The sequence below is a fragment of the Rhinatrema bivittatum genome, chromosome 2 (genome assembly GCF_901001135.1).
Source record: "Rhinatrema bivittatum chromosome 2, aRhiBiv1.1, whole genome shotgun sequence".
Lineage (NCBI taxonomy): Eukaryota > Metazoa > Chordata > Amphibia > Gymnophiona > Rhinatrematidae > Rhinatrema > Rhinatrema bivittatum.
In genome coordinates this window covers 90154930-90175332 of record NC_042616.1, presented here as the reverse complement: position 1 = coordinate 90175332, position 20403 = coordinate 90154930, and the positions used below count along the sequence as shown (strand labels likewise).

The following is a 20403-nucleotide window of genomic DNA, read 5'->3' as shown; positions in this document are numbered from 1 at the left end:
ACCCAGGAGTGTGGCAGGGTTGCCAGCTTCCTAGAAAGAGCATCAGTGATAATGATATCTGCTACTCTTTTAGGACCTCTGATTCCTGCTCCCCAACCCTTCCCCAGTATTACAAATCAGCAAAAGGGGCAGATTCCAAGGAAGGCTCCCCCCACTCTGGCCCTTCTGGTGATTCACCTGCATCACACCATGGGGGAGGGGGGGGGGTTCCACGCCATCCCTTGCCACCCCGCCTCAGCTACGAAACCTACTTCCGAGGCAAGATTTTTAGCCAGGCAGAGAATGGCGGTTTTCCAGCCCGGTCAATTTGCCCAGTTAAACAGCTTTGAAAATTGTTCTCGTTAGGTTTCCATTTTGCGTTCGGTGTGAAGTTTGATCATGGAGTTAATCAGAGTTGATGTACCAGCAACAGAAAATGAGAGCAAGCTGAGAAGGGAGCCCGATTCACACCGCGGCGCTGATCCCTAGTTTTTACGTGCTACCTGACACAGTGCAGTCCTCACCTAACAGTCTCACCAATGACTTGCATTCCTTCCTCGGGCGCACAGGGCTTTCTGGGCTACCATCGTTAAGTATTATCCAGAGATGATGCTGTGCCTGAGTTTTCCCACGTGGTGCCCTTTATCAGATGTTAAGCACATTAACTCAAATGCTTTTGGAACTCAGATGGAATGTATTTCAGACTCCTTCAAGGGAAAGTTATCTGAGGACTGTACTACACTTTGGCAGGGTGTTAGCTGAGTGTGACTATAGAGGCTCATAGTGCTCTCAATATTATGTTGCTCTCACAGTTAACCCCTCTACAGTAGAACATTATGAGCCATATTTGCTGCTTTAGGTGTAGTAATAGTAGCAAACAGACGCCTGCAAAATATTTGCGGAAGGAATGGGGGACATGTCTGCCCCCTCACCGTCTGGCCTCAGCACTTGCCCATCTACTGCCGTTGTATCTCTCAGCTGATGTGCGCAGGTCAATCGAACTATCCCACTCATTTGCTTCACCTTGCGGCCCAGGCTGCTGTCCTTTGGCCAAACCTCTGATTCTGCTGAGTCTTCTGGCTGCTCAGGCTGGAGGTCAGTGTCTGATGCTTCTGCCCTCTGCTGCTGCTGGAGCCACGTGGGCGCGCACCTCATGCACAGCCTCTATAACATGGCGTGCAACTCCCCGCTCTCTGCTTGCGCTGAGCCCGATGCGAACAGGGTGCTCGCGACTTTATGGTGATTCACTGGCTGCGTCCCAACCACATGGCAGATGACGTTTCGTGCATACGCACCAGAGCCTTCTTCCTTAGCTCTTCATGCACTTTCCTCATTTTTCCCAGGCCTACAGTGGGAATGACAGCCCTGTTGAACATTGTCATGGCTTTTCGCCAAACTTCTCCAAACCACACCAAGCTTTTTTTTTTTTTAAATCTATCTTCCATCTCCAAAACACCTAAATATATCCCTCTAGCACCCTCGGTTTCTATGTTGCCTGCCATTTTTATATAGCCTCTCTTCTGGATCTAGCCAAGTCAACAGCGGTGACAGTCCCAGGGCTAAGTCCTGACAAAATCGCTCACAGCCCCAAGGGTAAATTCTCTGAAAGGGGGGAGGAAGGTAGACCTCCAGAGCCCAAGGTTCAGATGTGACCATTTCAGTGGGTGATGGTATCAATAAGTGTAAGGTGGATGGATGGAGTGCCAAATAAGACTTAGGTTTTCTGAACGGGGCTTCCAAAATTAACTTTACTTAGCAGATCTTTAATTATAATTTCTGGCACCATACACATTTGTTCATTGTAACATTCATATCCCAACTTGGTTTAAAAAAAACCCAAAACCTCTTTATCTGTGAATGTGTCCTTCAGTATTTGGGTCCTGGAATATCCTACCTGCAGGGTATGGAAAAATAAGGATCCCAGTTGGGCAGGGATCTCCAAGATGCGGTGGAATTTCCTTCCAAAAAAAAAGAAAACCCCAACTTCATGGCTCCCAACCTTCTTTCCTCATCCCAGGGCATAGACGAAATTCTCTTACTCTCAGTTTTCCTTTCCAGAATGAAAGCTCCCAGATCACAGAAGAGAATAGAACCTCTCCTTTCCCCTGTTCTGGGCAGGAATGGTAAGCAAAACATTCTCTCAAACCAAAAGGGCAAAACCCCACAAAAATCCTGAAAACAGACTCTCTCGGCTCAGAGTCATCACTGTCAATCCCATAGATGTGAAATGGAATCAACAAGTCTTCTCTCTTCTTATCCTTCCTGAGCCAGGACTAGGGGTTTCCAAAAAAACTCTAAAAATTAAGTCCAAAATTCTTTAACATCAAAACTTGAGGTAACCTCGCCAGCCAGGTTTTGGACTAATCAGGTTTCTGTTTCCTTCCTATCCTGTGCAAACAGGGATGAGAGACTTAGCCCACCAGTAGTAGGGGAACCAACAAAGGAAAAGTAGCTCTTACTCCTTCCAACTTCTAAGCAAAAATGCCACCCAGATTGCTGACTGCTGCTGCAGGAGCATACCACTGCAGCCTCCACAGAGGGGTGCAGGTTGCCATAGCAAGGGGTTTGCTCCAACTCCTACACTCCTCTCCTCCAGGTCTTTGACCAGGGAGATCCCACTGGGGTGTATCTGCAGGTGTTAAAGACATAGCCAAAAACTGCCATCCTTTTCTGTAAGTAAGTGTTTGGAGGGATGACTTCTAAGGGGATTGTACCCTATGTAAATGTAAGACTGAGTCGGACTGGGAGTGGCTTCTTTCTGAAGGGCATGGAGAGGGAAAGACTTGAAGTGATTCTGGGAACCCTTTTGGGCCTGCTGCTTCTTCCAGTCCAGCAGGCCCCTCGATTACCATAAATGCTGGTGTACCAAGCAAATGCTCCTAGGCGTTCGCCAAGTAGGACTGGAGAGGAGATATGAACACTGACTACATTATGAGAGATCCTTTGCCTTCCTGTGAAGAGTTTCTCCTGTGACAATTCGGTAATTCTGCATGAATATTGAAGAGATTATGTTGGAAGAATGACTAATGCATCAAGGGTATTCCTAGAAGTGATATGGATCTTGATACTAAAGGAAGAGGAAGAGTAAAGTTGTTTGTTTTGTTGCTGCTGTAGATACCAATGACTCATCCTTTTAGTGATTTTGATTGTTAATTGCTTTTCCATTTTTTGTAATGTAGCTGATTAAATTAGCTGATTTGCCACCAGAGCCTCTGAATACATGATCAGTAAATTTAATTTGCTTTTTGACCAGGTCTTCTATGACCATTCTTCCATCTCCCGCCATCTCATAAAGCCTTTCACTTGAGATCATATCCTTCCAGGTAGTCTTCACAATTCTCCTATACTTTCTTCCTGATCAATTTACTATAAATGCATGGTTCACTTCTATAATCCTATCACTGAGAAGATATCTGCACTCAGCCTTTTCTTTAGCTCTCAATCTAAATTCCTTCTGAGAAACTCTTTATCATTCCGAAAATTATATTTTTGCTATCCCATTCTTCTTTTTTACTTCATTTAAACATTTTTCTGACTTCTGTAATCCAGCTACATAGACTTTTATGTTCTTTATTTGTTCCAGTGGTATTCCTTCAGCAAATATTTCTATACCTTTGATAGTCTTTTGCTGATTATCATAATTTTCATATTCTTGATGTTGAATCTCATGCCATAGACCTTGCAGGTTATGTATAATTGTTTATCATCTCTTAAAGGTCTTCTTTCTTAGATACCAGCAATGCTTTGTCATTAGCATATTGAATATTCATATTTATGCCTTTCCGTTCTTTCTGAGCTTCTGGGATTAAAGTACATGATGGCTGTATGTTTGTATGGCCATATTGGAAAATAGCAATGGCCGACCCTGAAACTGGCTCAGTTTTGAAGCCACTATGGTGCCAGTCTCAGGGCTGACCAGCGCCATTTTGAAGGGACAACCAAGAGTTAGGAGGTGAGTGGGTATCCTTCCTGCCCGTTTTACTGATCTGGACCCCATGGACAGGGTAAATGAGGACTAGGGTGGTCCTGGCCCTGGTACCTTGATGAGGGAGGGGGGGGGGGTCAGAGGGGCCCCAAGTCCCAGGAACTGATTTTCATTTTTGGGAGTGGGTTAGAGGGCCCGGGCTCTGGGCTTTAGGCCACTTTTTGGGAGGGGTCCAGCCGGCAACTTTTATGGGGCAGCCCTACGGAGGCCTTGGGGATACACGGGAAGCCCTGGAGAGACCCTCCGAAATGGCAACTTTTTTTTTTTTTTTAAAGGCAGTTTTTTCGAAATGAAAGGAATACCAACAAAATTTAATCAGTATTTCTTTCATTCCATTTTGAAAACAAACATTTTCTTCAGCCACCATTTGGCAATCCCTCCCTGAAGGCGGCCCTTGGCTCTCTGCCTCTGTGGAGCTATGCCGCTGGGTTAGAAGGAAACATTTGTGTTTTTGCAAATGACGCAAACATCAGCAACAAAGCGGATACACCTGATGGAACAGCTAAAATAAGAAATGATCTAAGAAAACGTGAAGCGTGGTGAAAGACTTGGCGGTTAAGATTCAGTGCAAAAAAAGTGCAGAGTCATGCTTTTGGGGTGTAGAAATCCAAAGTAGCTGCATGAGATGGTGGGAGAGAAGCTGACCACAGATAGTGCCCGATGATCTCAAGGCAGCAAAACCGTGTGAAGAAGCAGAAGAAGGCTGGGAATCATAGGCTGAGCCGTAACAGCAGAAGAAAGGAAGTGATCCTGCTACTGTACAGGTCATCGGTGAGGCCTCACCTCGAGTACTATGTTCAGTTCAGGAGGCCGCATATCTGCAAGGGTAGAGATAACGCTGGAAGCGGTCCAGAGAAAGGCAATCAAAATGGTGTGGGGTCTGCCCCAGAAGCCATGTGAGGTGAGACTGAAGGATCTAAGTGTGTAGACCCAAGAGGAGAGGAGAGACAGGGATAGAATACAGACAATTGGATACTTAAAAGATGTTAATAATGCAATGGACGCAAACCTTTTTCACTGGAAAGGAAGTTCTAGAACCAGGGGACATGCTGTGAAGCTCCAAGGGGGTAGACTCAGGAACGGGCTGTAGATGCCTGGAATGCCCTCCCAGTGGAGGTGGTGGAGACAAAAAATGATAACGGAATTCGAAAAGGCATGGGATAAACACAGAGAAGGATCCCTGGAGGCAAAAAGGATGATGAGGAAACAGTGGGGTAATCTGCATAGAAGGCAGAGGTTAATCTTGCACAGAGCTGCAGCGACAACCCATAGAGGCAGTGGTACAACTTGAGAATTTGGTTGAGGGACATGGTGGGGGAAGAGGTCCGTGTAGGAATTTGCGGGGTGGACAGGTTGCTGCCGGGCAGACTGGATTGCCCATGTTTGGTCTTTTTCTGCCATCATTTACTATGTTACTAACATGTTTATTGACTCCTAATTCTGTATTTTCAAGAGGACTGACACGGCCTCCATAATCCCTTTTACTGTGAGAGTGACTTAACTGCTGGGTCAGTTGCACCCAGGATTCCCCTCTCCTTTTCACTCTAGTTAGGAGTGCTATACCATCTTTAGTCTCGACTTGTTTCTAGTGGTTTGGTCCTTGCTGAATGTTATTTACTGTCTGGGTGCAGCTGATGTACTTGGCTTCACTTTAAAACCACAGCGTCTTGTAGTTTCTAACATGTGTTTTCCTCACTAGCAGAAGAGGTTTTTTGGTTTGTTTTTTTTAATTTTAGTTAATTTATTGTGCATTTATCCCCCTAGTCTGCCCTTTCATGGTCTGCCGCGTGGATGCCAGGCATCTCTCTCTGTATACCAACAGCACCCTTAGCCCCCTTCTGTTCATATTTCTGTTTAACCGGTACAAAGGCAGATTTTGTGAAACAGAAAGAAGCGAGTGGCTAGAAAATTGGAAAAATCTGAGACATTTGCCAGGAGGCCATATTTATAAGTGGAGCCTGAAAAAAATTATTAGAAAAGGGTTTTGGTTTTTTTTTTGTGAAGAAATTCTAAAGAATGTTGGACTGAAAAACTTTCCTGGATTGCATATCCTGAAGAAAGCGAAAGGGTCTGCCTGTATGCGGCACTGAAAACTGAGCAGGTACCTGCCACTGCTCTTCCCATAGCAAAGGATTTATTTTCTGTAGGTGGCACGGTTATTTCCTCTGGCTCTGCCAGTCCGGCAGAAAGTGGAGACAATTCCCTCCCCGAAGCACAGTAGTAAAACCCCGGGCGGCTCACTGGGCTCCGAACTGAATTGATCTCCACACAGCTTGCTTCGTCTCCCTGTCTCGGATGAATTACTGCAGCCCATTACCTGAGCATGTCGTACATGCACGGATAGCCCCGGCTTCCAAGAAAAACACGTGCGCATATATCGAATCATATTCACAAGAGATTGCATTAGCACAAGGTGGAAACATGTGAGCAGCCGCGCCAGTCCTCAAGGCTCCCAGTGCTAGCCTGCTGTCCGTCCAGGCATCTTTCATAAGCACTCGTAACTCAGGTACCTGAAAAGGGACAAAGAGAACCCAAAAGTAAAAGCAAACCTTTCATGCCCTCATATCATGTGTCAATCGTTCAGAGGAGCTAGGCATGCTGGCTTGAGGGTTCCCATTAGGAAACTGAATTATCAATAGGGACAGGAGATGGAGGCTAAGGGAGAAGAAACATAGAAAAACAAAAGGAGGAGTCGAGGAAAATTCAGACATTGCTACCGATCCTGTGACGCTCCCCATCCTCTTCCTATAGAATTTTCTGAACTTAGCTAACTCTAGGCTTTCACACTTTCCAGTTTAGTTAAAAGTACATTTCCCTGCCAAGTAGGGAACCAATTTCCTTGGATCTTGAAAGAGAGTAGCCTTGGTACTTATGCAGAAAAGTACGTCCAACCCTGCCCACACAGAGAATTATGTGCAGCCATATCTAAAGAATGCGCAACGAGTGGTGCGGCCTTGCCAGCTTTGGCAGAGCTTTGTTTTTCATCGTCTTGCCTTGCACTATCAAATACACAGCGTGAGCATGTTTCCAAAAGTCCAAATTGCTGGACTCTTTAATTAGCTTGCAAAATGTTAACTGTGTGCAGTAAACATGGTCAGCCAGTGCCGGGCTCTCTTTGATACTTGGCACGGACTCCCCGGTTTGTAATTCATTTCAACATCCTGCACAAAGGGCTTTTTATTAGAGGAGGGTTTAGCTTAGATTTCTATTTTTGTTACCCCTCTTCATAAGCAGCATTTCCGTCGGGAATATCTTTTTTTTTTTCTCACCTATAGGGAGGTAGGAAAGCAGAGCAAGGTAGAGGCTGCAGTCGCTGCAAGCCTCCCAGTTTAAGAAGATGGTTGGCATTAAAAAAAAACCCAAAACGTTTTGCAGTTGGTAATGCCTCCCCACCCGTCACCCGTGAGCCCATTAGTCATCAAGATCCTCTGACATCTGTCCATTGGGTTCTCCGGTAGCCTGCCCTGCTGCTCTGCCCCTTTACAGGGCAGGAGAGCACATGAGTCAAAATAGTTGTATGATGTCATGTCATAACAAGAATGTGCTCCGGCCAATTGGTGCCAGGGATTGTCTGGACGGGGTGGTTTCCTTTTACAGCCTTTTAAAAGAGACCTCGGGCACCACTGCACATGACCACTCTCTTGAAGAGAGCTCGTGCCTCCTCTGCTTCTGTGTACAATTTTTTTTTTTTCCCCTTTGGATAAAGGGGGGGCTTATCGGTCAGCCACTGACCTTTTTTCCGAACAGGCGGACCTAATGATGTAACATGATTTCAGACTCTAAAGCCGTCCTGACTACTTAAGGGCAAGGATTTGCTGCCACAAGCTGGAGAGTTTTCTTTCACCACTTCAGACGGTACAGCTCCTTGCAGGATACAAGGGAAACAGCCTGGAAGCAGCTTGCACACTCTGACTTTGACTAAGATTTATTATGATTATTATAATCATTTTTTTTTTTTTTTACTAGAATTTATTCCTGCTAAAGATGTGAGTTGAAGTTCTCTGTGGACCAGCCCTCAGTAATTTTTTTTGTTTTCCAGGTTGCAAGTTTTGTGCCATTTTTTTTTTTTTTTTTTTTAAATCTCCGAAGGATTATTATTCTCTCCCCCTGCCCTTTTTTTTTTTTGAAGCAGGCTCGCTGACCCTTTTGGGGGAGGGGAAGCGTTTTTGATTCCTCATCTTCCGATCCCACCGGCTCCTGAAATTTCTCTGGCTCTGGGCATGACCGACTGCCACTGCGGCTTCGGTGCCCACCGCCACCCATGAAGCGTTTTGGCAGTCTCAGAGGAAGCAAGAAACGCAAGGAGCAAGGAAGGACCACTCAGAGGCGTCAATCGGAGCCACATGGCCCCATAGGTAGGAAGCCACCGCCGTGCGCCTCTAAGGCATTCAAGGGCTTGGCTAAAAAAATAAAATACAGACTAAACTTCAGCTGGACAAAAAAGTCAATAATCCCATTCAACCTGGGTTGTGTTCTGAAACTGTTAATTTAGCATTAAATCCCATTTTTCTAAAATGTGTTAAGGAAATTATGCGACTTCAGTGGAATCTTGTGCATTGATTAATGATAGCAATAGTGCAACACTTAATATCGGAATATTTTGAAAGATTTACCAAAGCAGGTTGTCAATATCTTCATGGAGGATCTGCTTTTAAACTAGGGTGACATTTCATGATCTTCCACAAAATAAAATAAGCTGAAAATCTAGGTTAAAAATTGGGCTTTTGCTGTAAGTTTAGTGCTGAGAGTTTAGGGCTGGTTATGTAATATCTTGCATAAAACAAATTTGGTAAATATGTGCTTGAGTCAGCGTTGAAAATTAGCCCACCAAAGCTGCGCCTGCTAAATTGTCTGCACAAATGCGACCTGAAAGTTTACGCGCCCATATTTTAAATAAAAAAAATATGCACATAAATTCAAACCCTCCCTAACTCCGTCCCCTTGCACGTCTCTACTCAATCTGGGCAAACCTTCGTGCAATCCTGATCTACACGCATAAAGTCTACCTGCAGAATGGGCTGGTGGTTTTTTAAAAAGCCATTTCTGCATGTAAAATTGAGTTTCACCCACAGAGGGCCATTGGGAGAATTACAATACTTCTTGAGGGACACCCAAAATATTTGGATAACTGGAAGTTTGGATGAAAGACTGAGGTCGCTGTACATGCTCATTGTCTATTTTTCCCTATGGCGAGGGCAAGCCCTAGGCAGAGAAGACGCAGACTGATTGAAACTGGATGTTGAGGTTTGGTAGCCAGTTGGTGTTGATATTTAGGGCCGATTGAGTGGCCCTCTGTGATGTGCACGTTCAGATCAGGAGTGGAAACTCTTAAGGTCTGTATCGGCTTTGCAGGAGCTACCAAAACTGTCCAGGGTTGAAGGTCAGTGAAGTTCCTCTGCATACACAGCTGGGCACGTTCTCCTGCCCCATTTCGACAATAAATGGGCACATCTGCGCCCCATGTGGATGCGGTGTACTGCGATCCATTATTTACTTTGCAGCTGGAATCCTGGAAGCTCAATGGCCGGATCCACAGCCACATTTTTAGGACACTGTTACCACATATGCACTTTATTATCCTGGGGGATGACTGCACTTCCTTAAACAGAGTTCCTAATAAACGGGGTTTGGATTAGCAGGATTGTACTGTAGTTTACATATTACTGGCACTCTGTCCTGTTTTGTCCATTTTACCTTCCAGGTTGAGGGATCACGATGGGGCTTTATCCTTCGACGCATTTGCGCCTTTTCTGGGGTCCGCCGCTGGGCGCACAACGCAGCCTGGAAACACCTGGTTTAAAAGCTATTATTCAAATTAGAAATTGTGGCAACATTAAATCTGTATAAAAACAAACAAACACATTTTTAAGAAAAATTGCCCATTCTGACCTCTGTCTTTCTTGAAGAAAGTGTTCAGTAAACCAGAACTTTGCAGGCAGGGGAGAGTAGCATCAGGAGCTCCCAGCAGCCCTGGGGGGTGGAGGACTGTCTCCTCCGAGACAGTCCCACGGGGCTTCATGTCCAGCAGTGGCTACCACAGCAGTGGTGACAGTTGCCTCCACCATGCACCCCTGGTCTGACGGCCAGCAGACCCCTCCAACCCAGCAGGAATTATATCAATTGTTGCCTGCCTGCAGCTTGCCCGCTTCTTGCTTTAAGGAGGGAAATCAATTGCTTACTCATTAAAATCAAAGTGTGTATTTTTTTTTTTCTTTCCAGCTCTCTGAACCGGCAGAGCTGAAGAGTTGGTTTTTTTTTAAATTTAATCTTGCATTCATCACGCACCGGACCGCTGCCAGGCACAGCCACTGGTCCGTGTTCCAGGACACAGTCTTGATGGCACTGTCTGGCACCTTTAAAAGATTGCGGGTGGTTGTTTTTTTTTTGTTTTGTTTTGTTTTTTCTTACACACAGCCTGGCACCAGATCTCAGGTAGCAGGCCCGGAGACAAAACTGACAGCGCCGCTCTCCGAGGAGCGCTGCGTGCCAGGCGAGTCTGAGCAGTTCACCGTCGGGCAGCTACACATCGCAGTCAGTGCCTCTGCAAAAAGTCCTTCAACTCTGGGTCACAGTTTTGATAGTTCCTGCAAAGCTGTTACAGACCGTAAGAGTTTTAAGTTTATTGTTGTTGCCCATGGCACCTTTGTAAAATTCCTGTTATCTGGGCAAGCGGAGTGGAGTGGAGGCTGGAAAGAAGAAGAACCTCTGGAACGGAGGCTGAGCTGTGGGGAAAGGTGGCATTTGTTGTAGCCCATAGGGAAGGATTATAAACAATAAATAGGTGAGGGTTATGTTGTTTGGAATCAAAGCTGCAGCACTGCAGCCAGACAGTGAAAGGAAAGCAGGAGCAATGGGAAACTGTGTACACTGAGGCTGCATTATCTGTTTTCCTTGTCTGTCCTTCTAAGTTAAAGTGCTTCGCTGGTTTTGTTTTTCTGATGTGCTTCAGAGAGGCTGTCAGGCAGCCTGGTGATAAACTAATAACGCCACATACATGCTAATGCTTTTCCCTGTTAGCAGTCAGAGCTGGGGCCAGTTTAAACTCCAGAATATCAGGGATTTAACATGTTAATTTTTTTGTGAGATGTGCAAGGCATGTGAGCTACATTTTCTCTAAAACAGGATGCCCTTTTTGCTTTTAATTTACCAAACTTGTCAAATGTCTTCTTGGCTGTAAACTTGTTGTAAGTCTCAAATTTGTGTGGATTAAGGCCAAAACATTGAGAGGGACATCAAGAAATCATCTAGTCCACTGACGTGTGTCCAGGCAGGATCCCCCCCCCCCCCCCCCCCCCGTGCATCTGAACCATCCCAGACCGATGTTTGTCTCATTCATACTTAAAATTCTTCAGCAACAGATCCTATCAAACCTTTCTGCCCTCTAACCTCAGGGGCTACAGACAGTGCAGTGGTTCTAGCAATGAAGAACGTAGGGGCCACTGCAATAATGTGTGGCTGAATATCGTGCAGTCAAATTCAGGGCACAGTTTACAAAAATGTTGGTTTTCTTTTTGCATTCTGCTTTTCTGGCACTTGAAAGTGGATTACATTCAGGTAGTGTAGGTATTTTGCTGTCCCCAGAAGACTCACAGTCTGAGGTTGTACCTGAGGCAATGGAGGGTGAAGTGACTTGCCTAAGTTTCCATGCTGTGAGTTGAATCCCGGTTTTCTGGTTTATAGCCCGCTGCTCTAACAACTAGCCCTACTCCTCCACTCATGGTGCAGTAAGCTAATCGGTTCAGAAAGTGAGCTGACAGGAAATAGTGTGCACAAACCCAAGTTAAAATGTGCACTCAGCACAGGCTGAACTCGGTGGAGCGGGAGACTCTCTCAGCCGTGATTTATGCACACAAAATACCTGTGAATTATGCGCACAAAAATGTATGTCTTCTGCTCATAAATCTCAGTCATAGGTCCCGGCATCGGAACTCCGGCTTCTGCCCACAGACTGACACAAGCGCTGGAAACCGTGCTCCGCCTCTGACCAGGAGTAACATTTCCAGCGCTAAGAAAACCCGAGCAAGCCAGGGCACCTCTCCGCATGGGGGGGACAATAGCTAATGCCTTCGTTCGCATGAGATTTCCATGCAAGGGCGCTAAGCGGGACGCACGGTGTTATTCGCTTGTATGTGCGCAGAACTCCTTGCTGCGTGGGGAGTGACATCTGCGCACAAAACAAATGTGCGTCCAACCCAGGGTAAACCCTTATTGCCTCAGCCACATGGTCTGAGATGCTTGGTGTGGAGAGGAGGAGGATGGACCACGTCCTAAGCATGTTCTGTTCCTTTTATATTGTGCTGCACGGGAATCGGAGGGCCTCCTGATGAGTTGCTGCGGTTACACTGGAGCCGTGGGAGGAGGCAGGCTAGGCCCTTGCTCATTCAGGGGGTCTTTTTCCAAGGAGTTATGCAAGTAAATGTAACTGCTAACGTAGCAATTTTCAAAAGCCATTTACTCGCGTAAAGCGCACTGACGCGATTAAATCCTATGGACAATTCAATGGCAATTTTCAAAAGCCTACTTAACTCGAGTGGAGTAAACCCAGTTTTACTTGAGTAAATGCTTTTTAAAATTAGGCCCTCAGAGCGTAGTGAGAGCAACTTTCAAAGATAGGCACCACCCCCACCTCCCCCAACATCCTGAACAGCTAGCATGTACGGGTGGGGTATTCCTGGGGGGGGGGGGGGGGGGCAGAGAGGTTGAGGGAGTAAAATATGCATGAGGAGTTGAATTTTCAGATTCTCTGTTTGCTTCCCCTCCTCTGACCACAGAAGCACCCACAGGGTGGATGCGGGAATGTTTGTTCTTGTAAGCCGATTTGCAAAGAAAAACTATAAGATAGATTTTAAAAGCCTTATACAGTGATGTATAGAGAGAGAGAGCGAGAGAGAGAGAGAGAGAGAGAGAGAGAGAGAGAGAGAGAGACCCTTTATAAGGCTCAGCCTGACACTCAGTATATGGACCATTGTAAGGGACACTTTGATTCGGGGTGAGTTTTCAGGAGGTGGGTTTGGGGGGGGGGGGGGTAGTATTACAGACATTCAGAGGTATTCATTGTAAAACTGACATCATTAAAGAATTTTAGGCCTTACAAGCGATGAAAATTCTAACAAGAGGAATTGATTTGTACACTACAGTCTCTGCTAGCTGCATTGTACAAATCAGCTCTTTTGCATCACTTATAAGGTCTAAAATTCTTTAATGATGTCAATTTTACAATGAATACTGCACGTGCGGCCCTTTTTAAATTCTACCCATATGTGAGTAGCTTCCCTTTAAAAGTTGCCCGTGAGGTCTGCAGGTACCAGAGTATCCGCGGACTTTTCTCTTAAGTGGCCCTATTGAATATTACCTCTGAGTTTCTTCGGGCACGGTTTGACTTTTTCTGGACCTTGTGTTTGTGTGTTTTGGTGAGCCCGGCCTTGCTCAGGAAGCATGGCAGCTCTAAAGGTCATGTGACCGTCAGTCCGGGGCTGGATTTAGGCAGGGGCAAGGTAAACATATGACTGGGGCACCAAATTCTGAAGGCGCCCAAAAACTGGGACGCCCCCTGCTTCTCTTTGATTTCTAGGTGGAATATTCCCTGCCACTGGTCCTCTGCCTACGAGTGCCATAATCTTCAATCCGGCCCTGGGTCAGTCCTGATACTGCAGGGCCCTGCTGTATTATGTTTGGGAATAGAAACTCCTGCCAGACGGCACCTTCGTGTCTGAATACCTGCATGTCTCCTGCCCTGCGATGGCATCACAAAGTTGCTCTTTGGATTTAGAAATTTCCAATTATTTCATTATTTTTTCAGTATAATTTTGTCTGGATCTCTGTGCATGCATGTTTTGTTTTGGTTTTTTTTTTGTGTTAGAGGGAGAGAGTCAATCTGCTACCCTTTGGATGGGCATAAGGAATGAATTTTGGAGTACCGGGATGGGTACCGATTGGTGCCGGAAGAGAAAAGGTGCATTGGAACGTATAAGGAGAGCCAGAGGTTGCTCCAGATGGGCAGGGGAGAGGGCTTTCCTTACAGATGCCAGCAGTGCTGCACTGATTGGGGCTGATGAGGCAGAGGCTCAGAGCTGAGGGCGGAAGGGCAGAGTGAAGTGATGAGGCCAGTGAGTCGTGCATTGGAAGACCAAGCCCACAAGGGACTCCAGTGACCCAAGGATATTGGATCCAGACAGAGGAGGACGGCTGAGGCTGCGCTCTCATCCTGTAAGGCGTTGGGTATAGCGCAGCCCGGCATGCAGGTGCCTGGGAGGCCCAGACAGTACAAAGCTGCAGTGGCTGAGGTGGAAGGGATCAAAGGCGAGGCTGAGTATTATAACAGAGCAAGCACCGATACTATGGCACGCGGAGAATGCCACGGAAGTGTTAGGAGCCTGTTTGTAGATACGTGACACGAGAGCGATGGTTCAGGACTGGGGACGAGCAGGTTCCAGACAAAAAAAGGAAACTGGTATTTTATTTATTTATTGCTAATATTAGCAGCAGCAGCAGAGCGAAAGCCATGCGAGTGCCAATGGCAGTGAAGTGAGTGCCCAGGGGGATAGGCAGTGCCGGTGTTAAAGAAACCCAGAACTTCTGTCACAGAGATGTTATGATGGTTATAGTTTGCTGAGTTTTTTTTAATTTTTTTAGACCAACGTTAATAAAAAGGGTTGAGTAATTCGCCCTGTTCTTTTCAGAGTCAGGTTCAGGAAACTTTATTGGCATCGATCTTTAGTACTGATGATGCCAAAGGAGAACACAAATGGCACAGTTTTGAAATCCCGTGCGAGGCCTGCATTTGCTGCTTAAACAACACGTGGCGATTTTGTGCGTGCTCTGCCGGCTCCACCCTCCCCCTGAACCCGTCCCTTTTTTGGATGGGAAAGGGCAAGTTTTAATGGGGCTTTCTGCCTGGGTAAAAAGCTTTGAAAATTACTTTCCCCATGGCTAAAACAAATGAGAGAAACAAACCATCACAGTCTAATAACAGTAAAATAACATTACAGCTAGCAGAAGGGACAACAACAGAGAGACTTCCCGGGTTCCAGTGCTGGCCCATGTCAGATTACGTTTCTGGCCTGGTGACGGGATATAAAGAATTTCTCCCAGGATTATGGGGAGTTTTTCTTGCTCATTCTTTTGTGGGACATCTTGGTGATTTTCTTGGTTAGTTTTGGGAAGTGTGCATTTCTGAAATCTTTGTATTTTGTACAGTAGAAGAGGGAACCCATTTCAGTTTCTCTTTCTCCAGTGTTGCACTGGGGTTTCCAGTCCAGTTTTAGTCTGCATATTTCTGTTTCTAATTTGCAATCGCTTATTCTGTATTTAGTGAGGGTCTATCTGTATTTTACGTGTGTGACCGAGGTAAAGTGTTCCGCTAATGTGTACTTTCTGTCTGGGGATCTGTAGCAGTCCAGATTTTTCTGTTTTCCAATCCACACCTCCAAATATGAGGTGTATTGGTGTTTTAAGGCAAAGGTTCCCAGCCACTGTACTGTGTTAGGGTCAACCTGGTTTAAATTGGTGACCCTAGAGGGCAGATGCCAGGAAGGTTCAGACAGTGGCGTAGTGAGGGAGCCCCCCTCCCTCACTATGCCACTGTCTTGGTTCCCCCTGCCTCCCCCCGGGCGGGGGGGGGGGGGGGGGAGGCAGGGGGAACCAAGGCCTCCAGGCACCAGACTATAGGGGTCGCTCGGGGGCCTTTTTTTTTTTCCAGCATTGGGAACTCTCCTGAAAACTCCAGGCCCTGCTGCAGAAGCAGGCCCGGATGTGATTGTAAGTGGCCAGGCCCAGCTCTTCCGGGTGTGCAAACCATGCAGCTGCACAAGGCAGTACAGTGGTGGGGAGGGGAGGCGGCAGAGGAAGAAGAGGAGGCCTGCGATGCCACTGGCGGATCCCATCCCACAGGTGACCAAGAAGAAAAGGAGGTCCATGACCGAGAAGCGGAGGCCGCCGGTGGACCCCATGCCAGTGGCTAAAGAAGAGTCTGTGCGGTACTGTTGGTGTTTCTCCCGCAGCCGTCGGTGTTTCTCCCGCAGCAGAAAAGGTCCTGTAGTACTTCTAGCATTTCCCCCACAGCTGGCAGCAGAAGAGGCCCTGTTGTGCAGCCAGAGAAATGTTCCAAAATGTGTGTGAACAAGACTGGCTCTGTGAGAGTGAGTGCCTGTGTGTATGAGAGGGTGGATGGGAATAGATGTCTGCATGAGAGTGTGTGTGTGTGTGTGTATATATGAGTGGGTAGGTGTGTATGTATGAGAGGGTATGTGGTTATGAGAGGGTGGCTGGGTGAAGCTGTGTGTATGTACATGTATTGGTGTGTGTGTGTGTGTGTATGCAGGAGAGGATGTGTGTGCATGTATGAGTGTGTATGAATATGAGAAGATGTGTGTATATGAGAGGGTGTATGTGTGTGTGTGTGTGTGTGTGTGTGTGTGTGCATGTATGAGTGTGAGTGTATGAGAAGGTGTGTATGTATATGAGAAGATGTGTGTATATGAGAGGGTATGTGTGTGTGTGCCTCTGTATGTGGGTGTCTGTGTGAGAGAGTGCCTGCATGTGTGTGTGTGTGTATGAGAGAGAGAGAGAGAGTTCCTGTAAACATGTGTGAGAGAGAGATTAAAGTTTGTACGCCCTCCTCCAATCTACAACAATCTCAGGAGGACTGGAAATCTAAAGTTCCCACATGTGGGGAGTGGAATATTGTTTTTAATCCTTGTTAGTTTTAATTATTGGATGTGATGTATCTGCTGTTTTGAAATATTTTATTAGTGTTTGGTAATATTTTAAACATTTTTATATGTGTTTTTAATTGGCTGAATTTATCAGCAGATTTGACATTCTTTTTATTGGTTTGTTTAATGTTTTATATTTCTTGATTGTGTTTGCATTGCTTACAGAGTTTGGTTTCTTAATGATTTCCAGTTCAGTTTTTGTCTGCACATTTCACTTTATATTTTATGATCTCTTTGTTCTGTATTTGTTGAGAGTCTATCTGTGTTCTGCTTGTGAGACTGAGGCTTTAGGTATTCTGCTGGCATGTAGTTTCTGTGTAGGGATTTACAACAATCTGGCTTTAATTTGTTTTCCTAATAGGAGGTGTAAAGATGTTTAAGGCTTGGTATAATATTTGCAGCATTCCTTTGTAATAAGTTGAGTGCTGACAGTTATGATATGGAAGGCTTATTGTATTGGAACTGGAGTTCAGATTCCTGGCTTTCTGTGGGCTAAGTCCACCCCCAGTGCACTACTACCACATAGGATGCAGTAAACCATCTTGATTACTATGAGAAAGGACGTTTATTAAGTCTATTAAACTATTATTATTGAAAGTGTCTTTTTTTGCAGTATATACAAATATATATGTTGTTTTAAGTGATATTTTTACTTCAGAAGATTATACTTTGAATGTCCCTTTTCCATATATAATCTGCCTTTTTAAATTGGGGAAGTGGTTAATAAATTTTAAAATGGAAAAAAAATGCATAATTTGTAATTGTGTGGGGAGGGCAGGGGAGGGGGAATGAAAAGAGTGTGCCACGCACACAGACTCCCACCATTCACCGACCTCTCACATTCCCGGGAGGGCAGATCCTGGAGAAGGTTGGGAGGCAGGCAATAGGGAATGGAGGAGTAGCCTAGTGGTTAGAGCAGTCATCTGTGAGCAAGGGAAGCCAGGGTTCAAATCCCACTGCCATTCCTTGTGACCTTGGGCAAGTCACTTCACCCTCCATTACTGCCCTGGCTGGCTTGGTGATTTCACCCCTGGTAAGCAGTGCATCTTACCTATTGCTGCCTTCTCCTTTGCCAGCTTCCCTGTAAAGTTGAAACTGCGTGGGGCCAGTAGGTCTCACAAGACTACAGGGCCCTGTGTAGTTTTGGCTTTTGGAGAGAAATTGGAAGTGAAGGAAACAGCAGGTAAGAAGCGCTGTTCACCTGCTTCATCTTGCTGGCTGGAGGGGGGGGGAGGGGAGGTGATGCAAGGGGAAGAGAAGGGAAGCTGATGACACCAAGGGGTTGGGGATGGGGAGGGAAAATGATGTCAGCTGATGGGGGAGGAAGGAAAACAAGGAAAGGTGGTGATGTCAGGAGGTGGGGGCAGGGGAAGAGAAGGTAGTGAGGCAATGAGGGGAGAGGGAAGTGATGATGCCAGGTGAACTGTGACATGAAAAAGGTTGGAAACTATTGTTCTAGGGCAGGGCTGGGCAAACTGCAGCCTGTGGGCCAAACCCGGACCGATGACGGGCGTTTTCTGAACCTCCTACCTAATCAATTTGCCCCATTATTTCCGGCCCGCTGGCATCTTGCAACAATCTTATCACCAATTGCCCGACATTGGCGGCCTGCAGTGACGTCCTTCCATCAAAGGTGCAGCATAGTGAAGTAGGGGGAGAGGCGCAGAATTGGCTTCATGGCCAGCAAGGCCTTAGGAAGAGGCGCAGCATCGTGGCCCCACTGGAATCGACTGCGTGGACACAAAAAAAAAAAAGTTAAATGGGCCCGCAGCTCGCGGGTTGAAAACCGGACGCTCAATTTTGCCGGCGTCCGGTTTCCGAAGCCGTGGCTGTCAGCGGGCTCGAGAACCGACGCCGGCAAAATTGAGCGTCGGCTGTCAAACCCGCTGACAGCCGCCGCTCCTGTCCGAAAAGAGGCGCTAGGGACGCGCTAGTGTCCCTAGCGCCTCTTTTTACCACGGGCCCTCATTTAAATAAATTAATTTACCGTATCGCGCGCACAGAAGAGTGTCCTGGGCGCGCGCCCGCTCTCCCGTGATTTTTACTGTATCGGCCTGACTGTGTGGTATACTTGTCACTGTTATCTCTTCTCTCTCTGCAGTTCTAAGGGAACCCCCCCGCCCCCTCCCCCTCAGCCCCTGGCTCCAGTAAGCACCAGTAATGTGGACCTGTTTAAAAAAAAAAGTTTGCCTGCCCCTATTTTAGGGCATGTTGTAATATTGGCAGTGCTGTCTTTTCATAGCTAGGGTTGATGCTTTGGAAATCCTGGGAATCAGTACTATTCTGATATGGCAGGTTTGCTACCGGAGGGGTAGGGTTTCTACTGGGCTTCTGTGTAGTTTGGGGTTAATGAGACCCAACCCCCCTGCCCCCCCACCAGTCTTTACTCTCATATGAGGTATGTTGAATGATCCTATCAAATCATCTTAACAGTAGTTTACTGGAGGATTATAATTGGCCGGGGGGGGGGGGGGGGGGGGGTGTGTGCTCGTTATTGCATATTTCCCATAATGCAGTGTGTGCGTGTTTTGTATCTGGAGGGAGAGCTGGAGCTTTCCGGTAAACTGTGTGGCAGACTAGGGAAAGCTTTGCCAAGACAGAACACAATTTATACTTGGTAAAGGGATGAAAATATTGATCCCTCAAGCACGAGAAGGGTGTAGGAGGAGACAGGGTGCATCGCTTCCTGATTTACAACCTGTGGAGGAGGATTGCAGCTGTGTGGGATGGGGAGCAGTGCACGTTACTCTGACCCGGTGTTGCTGCTTAGGGAAATAGGGCGGCAGTGTGTTGCAGGAAATGAAGCTGTGTGGTGGCTGAGTCTGAGATTACTTCTATCATTTTGCTTCATTTTATGTGGAATTTTTTTTTTTTTTTCTATTTTTTTCCCCAGTGCTCTGCCATCTGAATAGCTGTTTAGGGGATAAGCAATAAAACATTTTTCAGTCAGACTAAATCATGGCCTTGCTTCTTGCACCTATGCACTTTATTGAACACTCGAATGTTTTGCTCATAAAATCACTAATATTTTGTTATTTTCACCAATCTGTTGTGTGCACATTTGAATCATTTTATAAATTAATGCACACATTCAGAAGCCTTTATTTTTTTTGGCCAGCAGTATCCCTAACCTGGTCTTCTGCATGTCAGCTTGTAGCACTGCTATTAAGCCACCAGAATGGCCCCTACAGTGGCCTTTTAATAGTTTCTCTGCCCTACCAGTATTTGACTTGCCTTTTCAAAGCCCATCTGCTTCTTCCTGCTCTATGCTCAGGTTTACTTACAGGGAAGCCAATGAAATACAGTGCGCTCAGCCGAGCACCCTATTTAACCCCCAGTTGGACGTGGGTTGTGTAGGCGCATCCACAGCCCCTTTTGCTATAAGGGGATTAGCGCCTCCACAATGCACGTCCAATGCACCGCAGAACTAATAGCGCTCATCACATGCAAATGTGGTATATTGTGATAAGTTAAATCATTTTGTGGTAATACCTATGCGAAGCACTAAGATAACGCACATTGCAATAAAAAGGCTATTACAATAAAACATGCCCCTCTTCCTATCACATGTGATATTTTGATGACTCTAGCTCTAAGACTGTTATGGTCTCAGTACTGGATGATGTTCTGCCTCTTTTGGGATAGAAGAGAATCATAACCGCAGTACCCGAGAATCCAACACCTCATAACCATAACAATGGGTTTATTACCCCTATATATGCAAAT

The 20403-nt window shown here is 46.2% G+C and overlaps 1 protein-coding gene across 8 annotated transcripts in view; it reads left to right on the top strand.

Annotated features, from left to right (window-relative positions):
• PRKAG2 (protein kinase AMP-activated non-catalytic subunit gamma 2) overlaps positions 1–20403 on the top strand; it is a 751594-nt gene that overhangs the window by 335116 nt on the left and 396075 nt on the right. Inside the window, exon 1 of one of the 8 annotated variants that reach the window (XM_029588436.1) lies at positions 8058–8319. The exons of 6 other annotated variants lie outside the window; for them this stretch is intronic. In XM_029588436.1, coding sequence (XP_029444296.1) covers positions 8226–8319 — 94 coding nt within the window. In that variant the 5' untranslated portion in view covers positions 8058–8225. Of the gene's footprint in view, positions 1–8057; positions 8320–20403 lie in introns of those variants that run through there. One more of the 8 variants, XM_029588434.1, reaches the window with a different exon arrangement.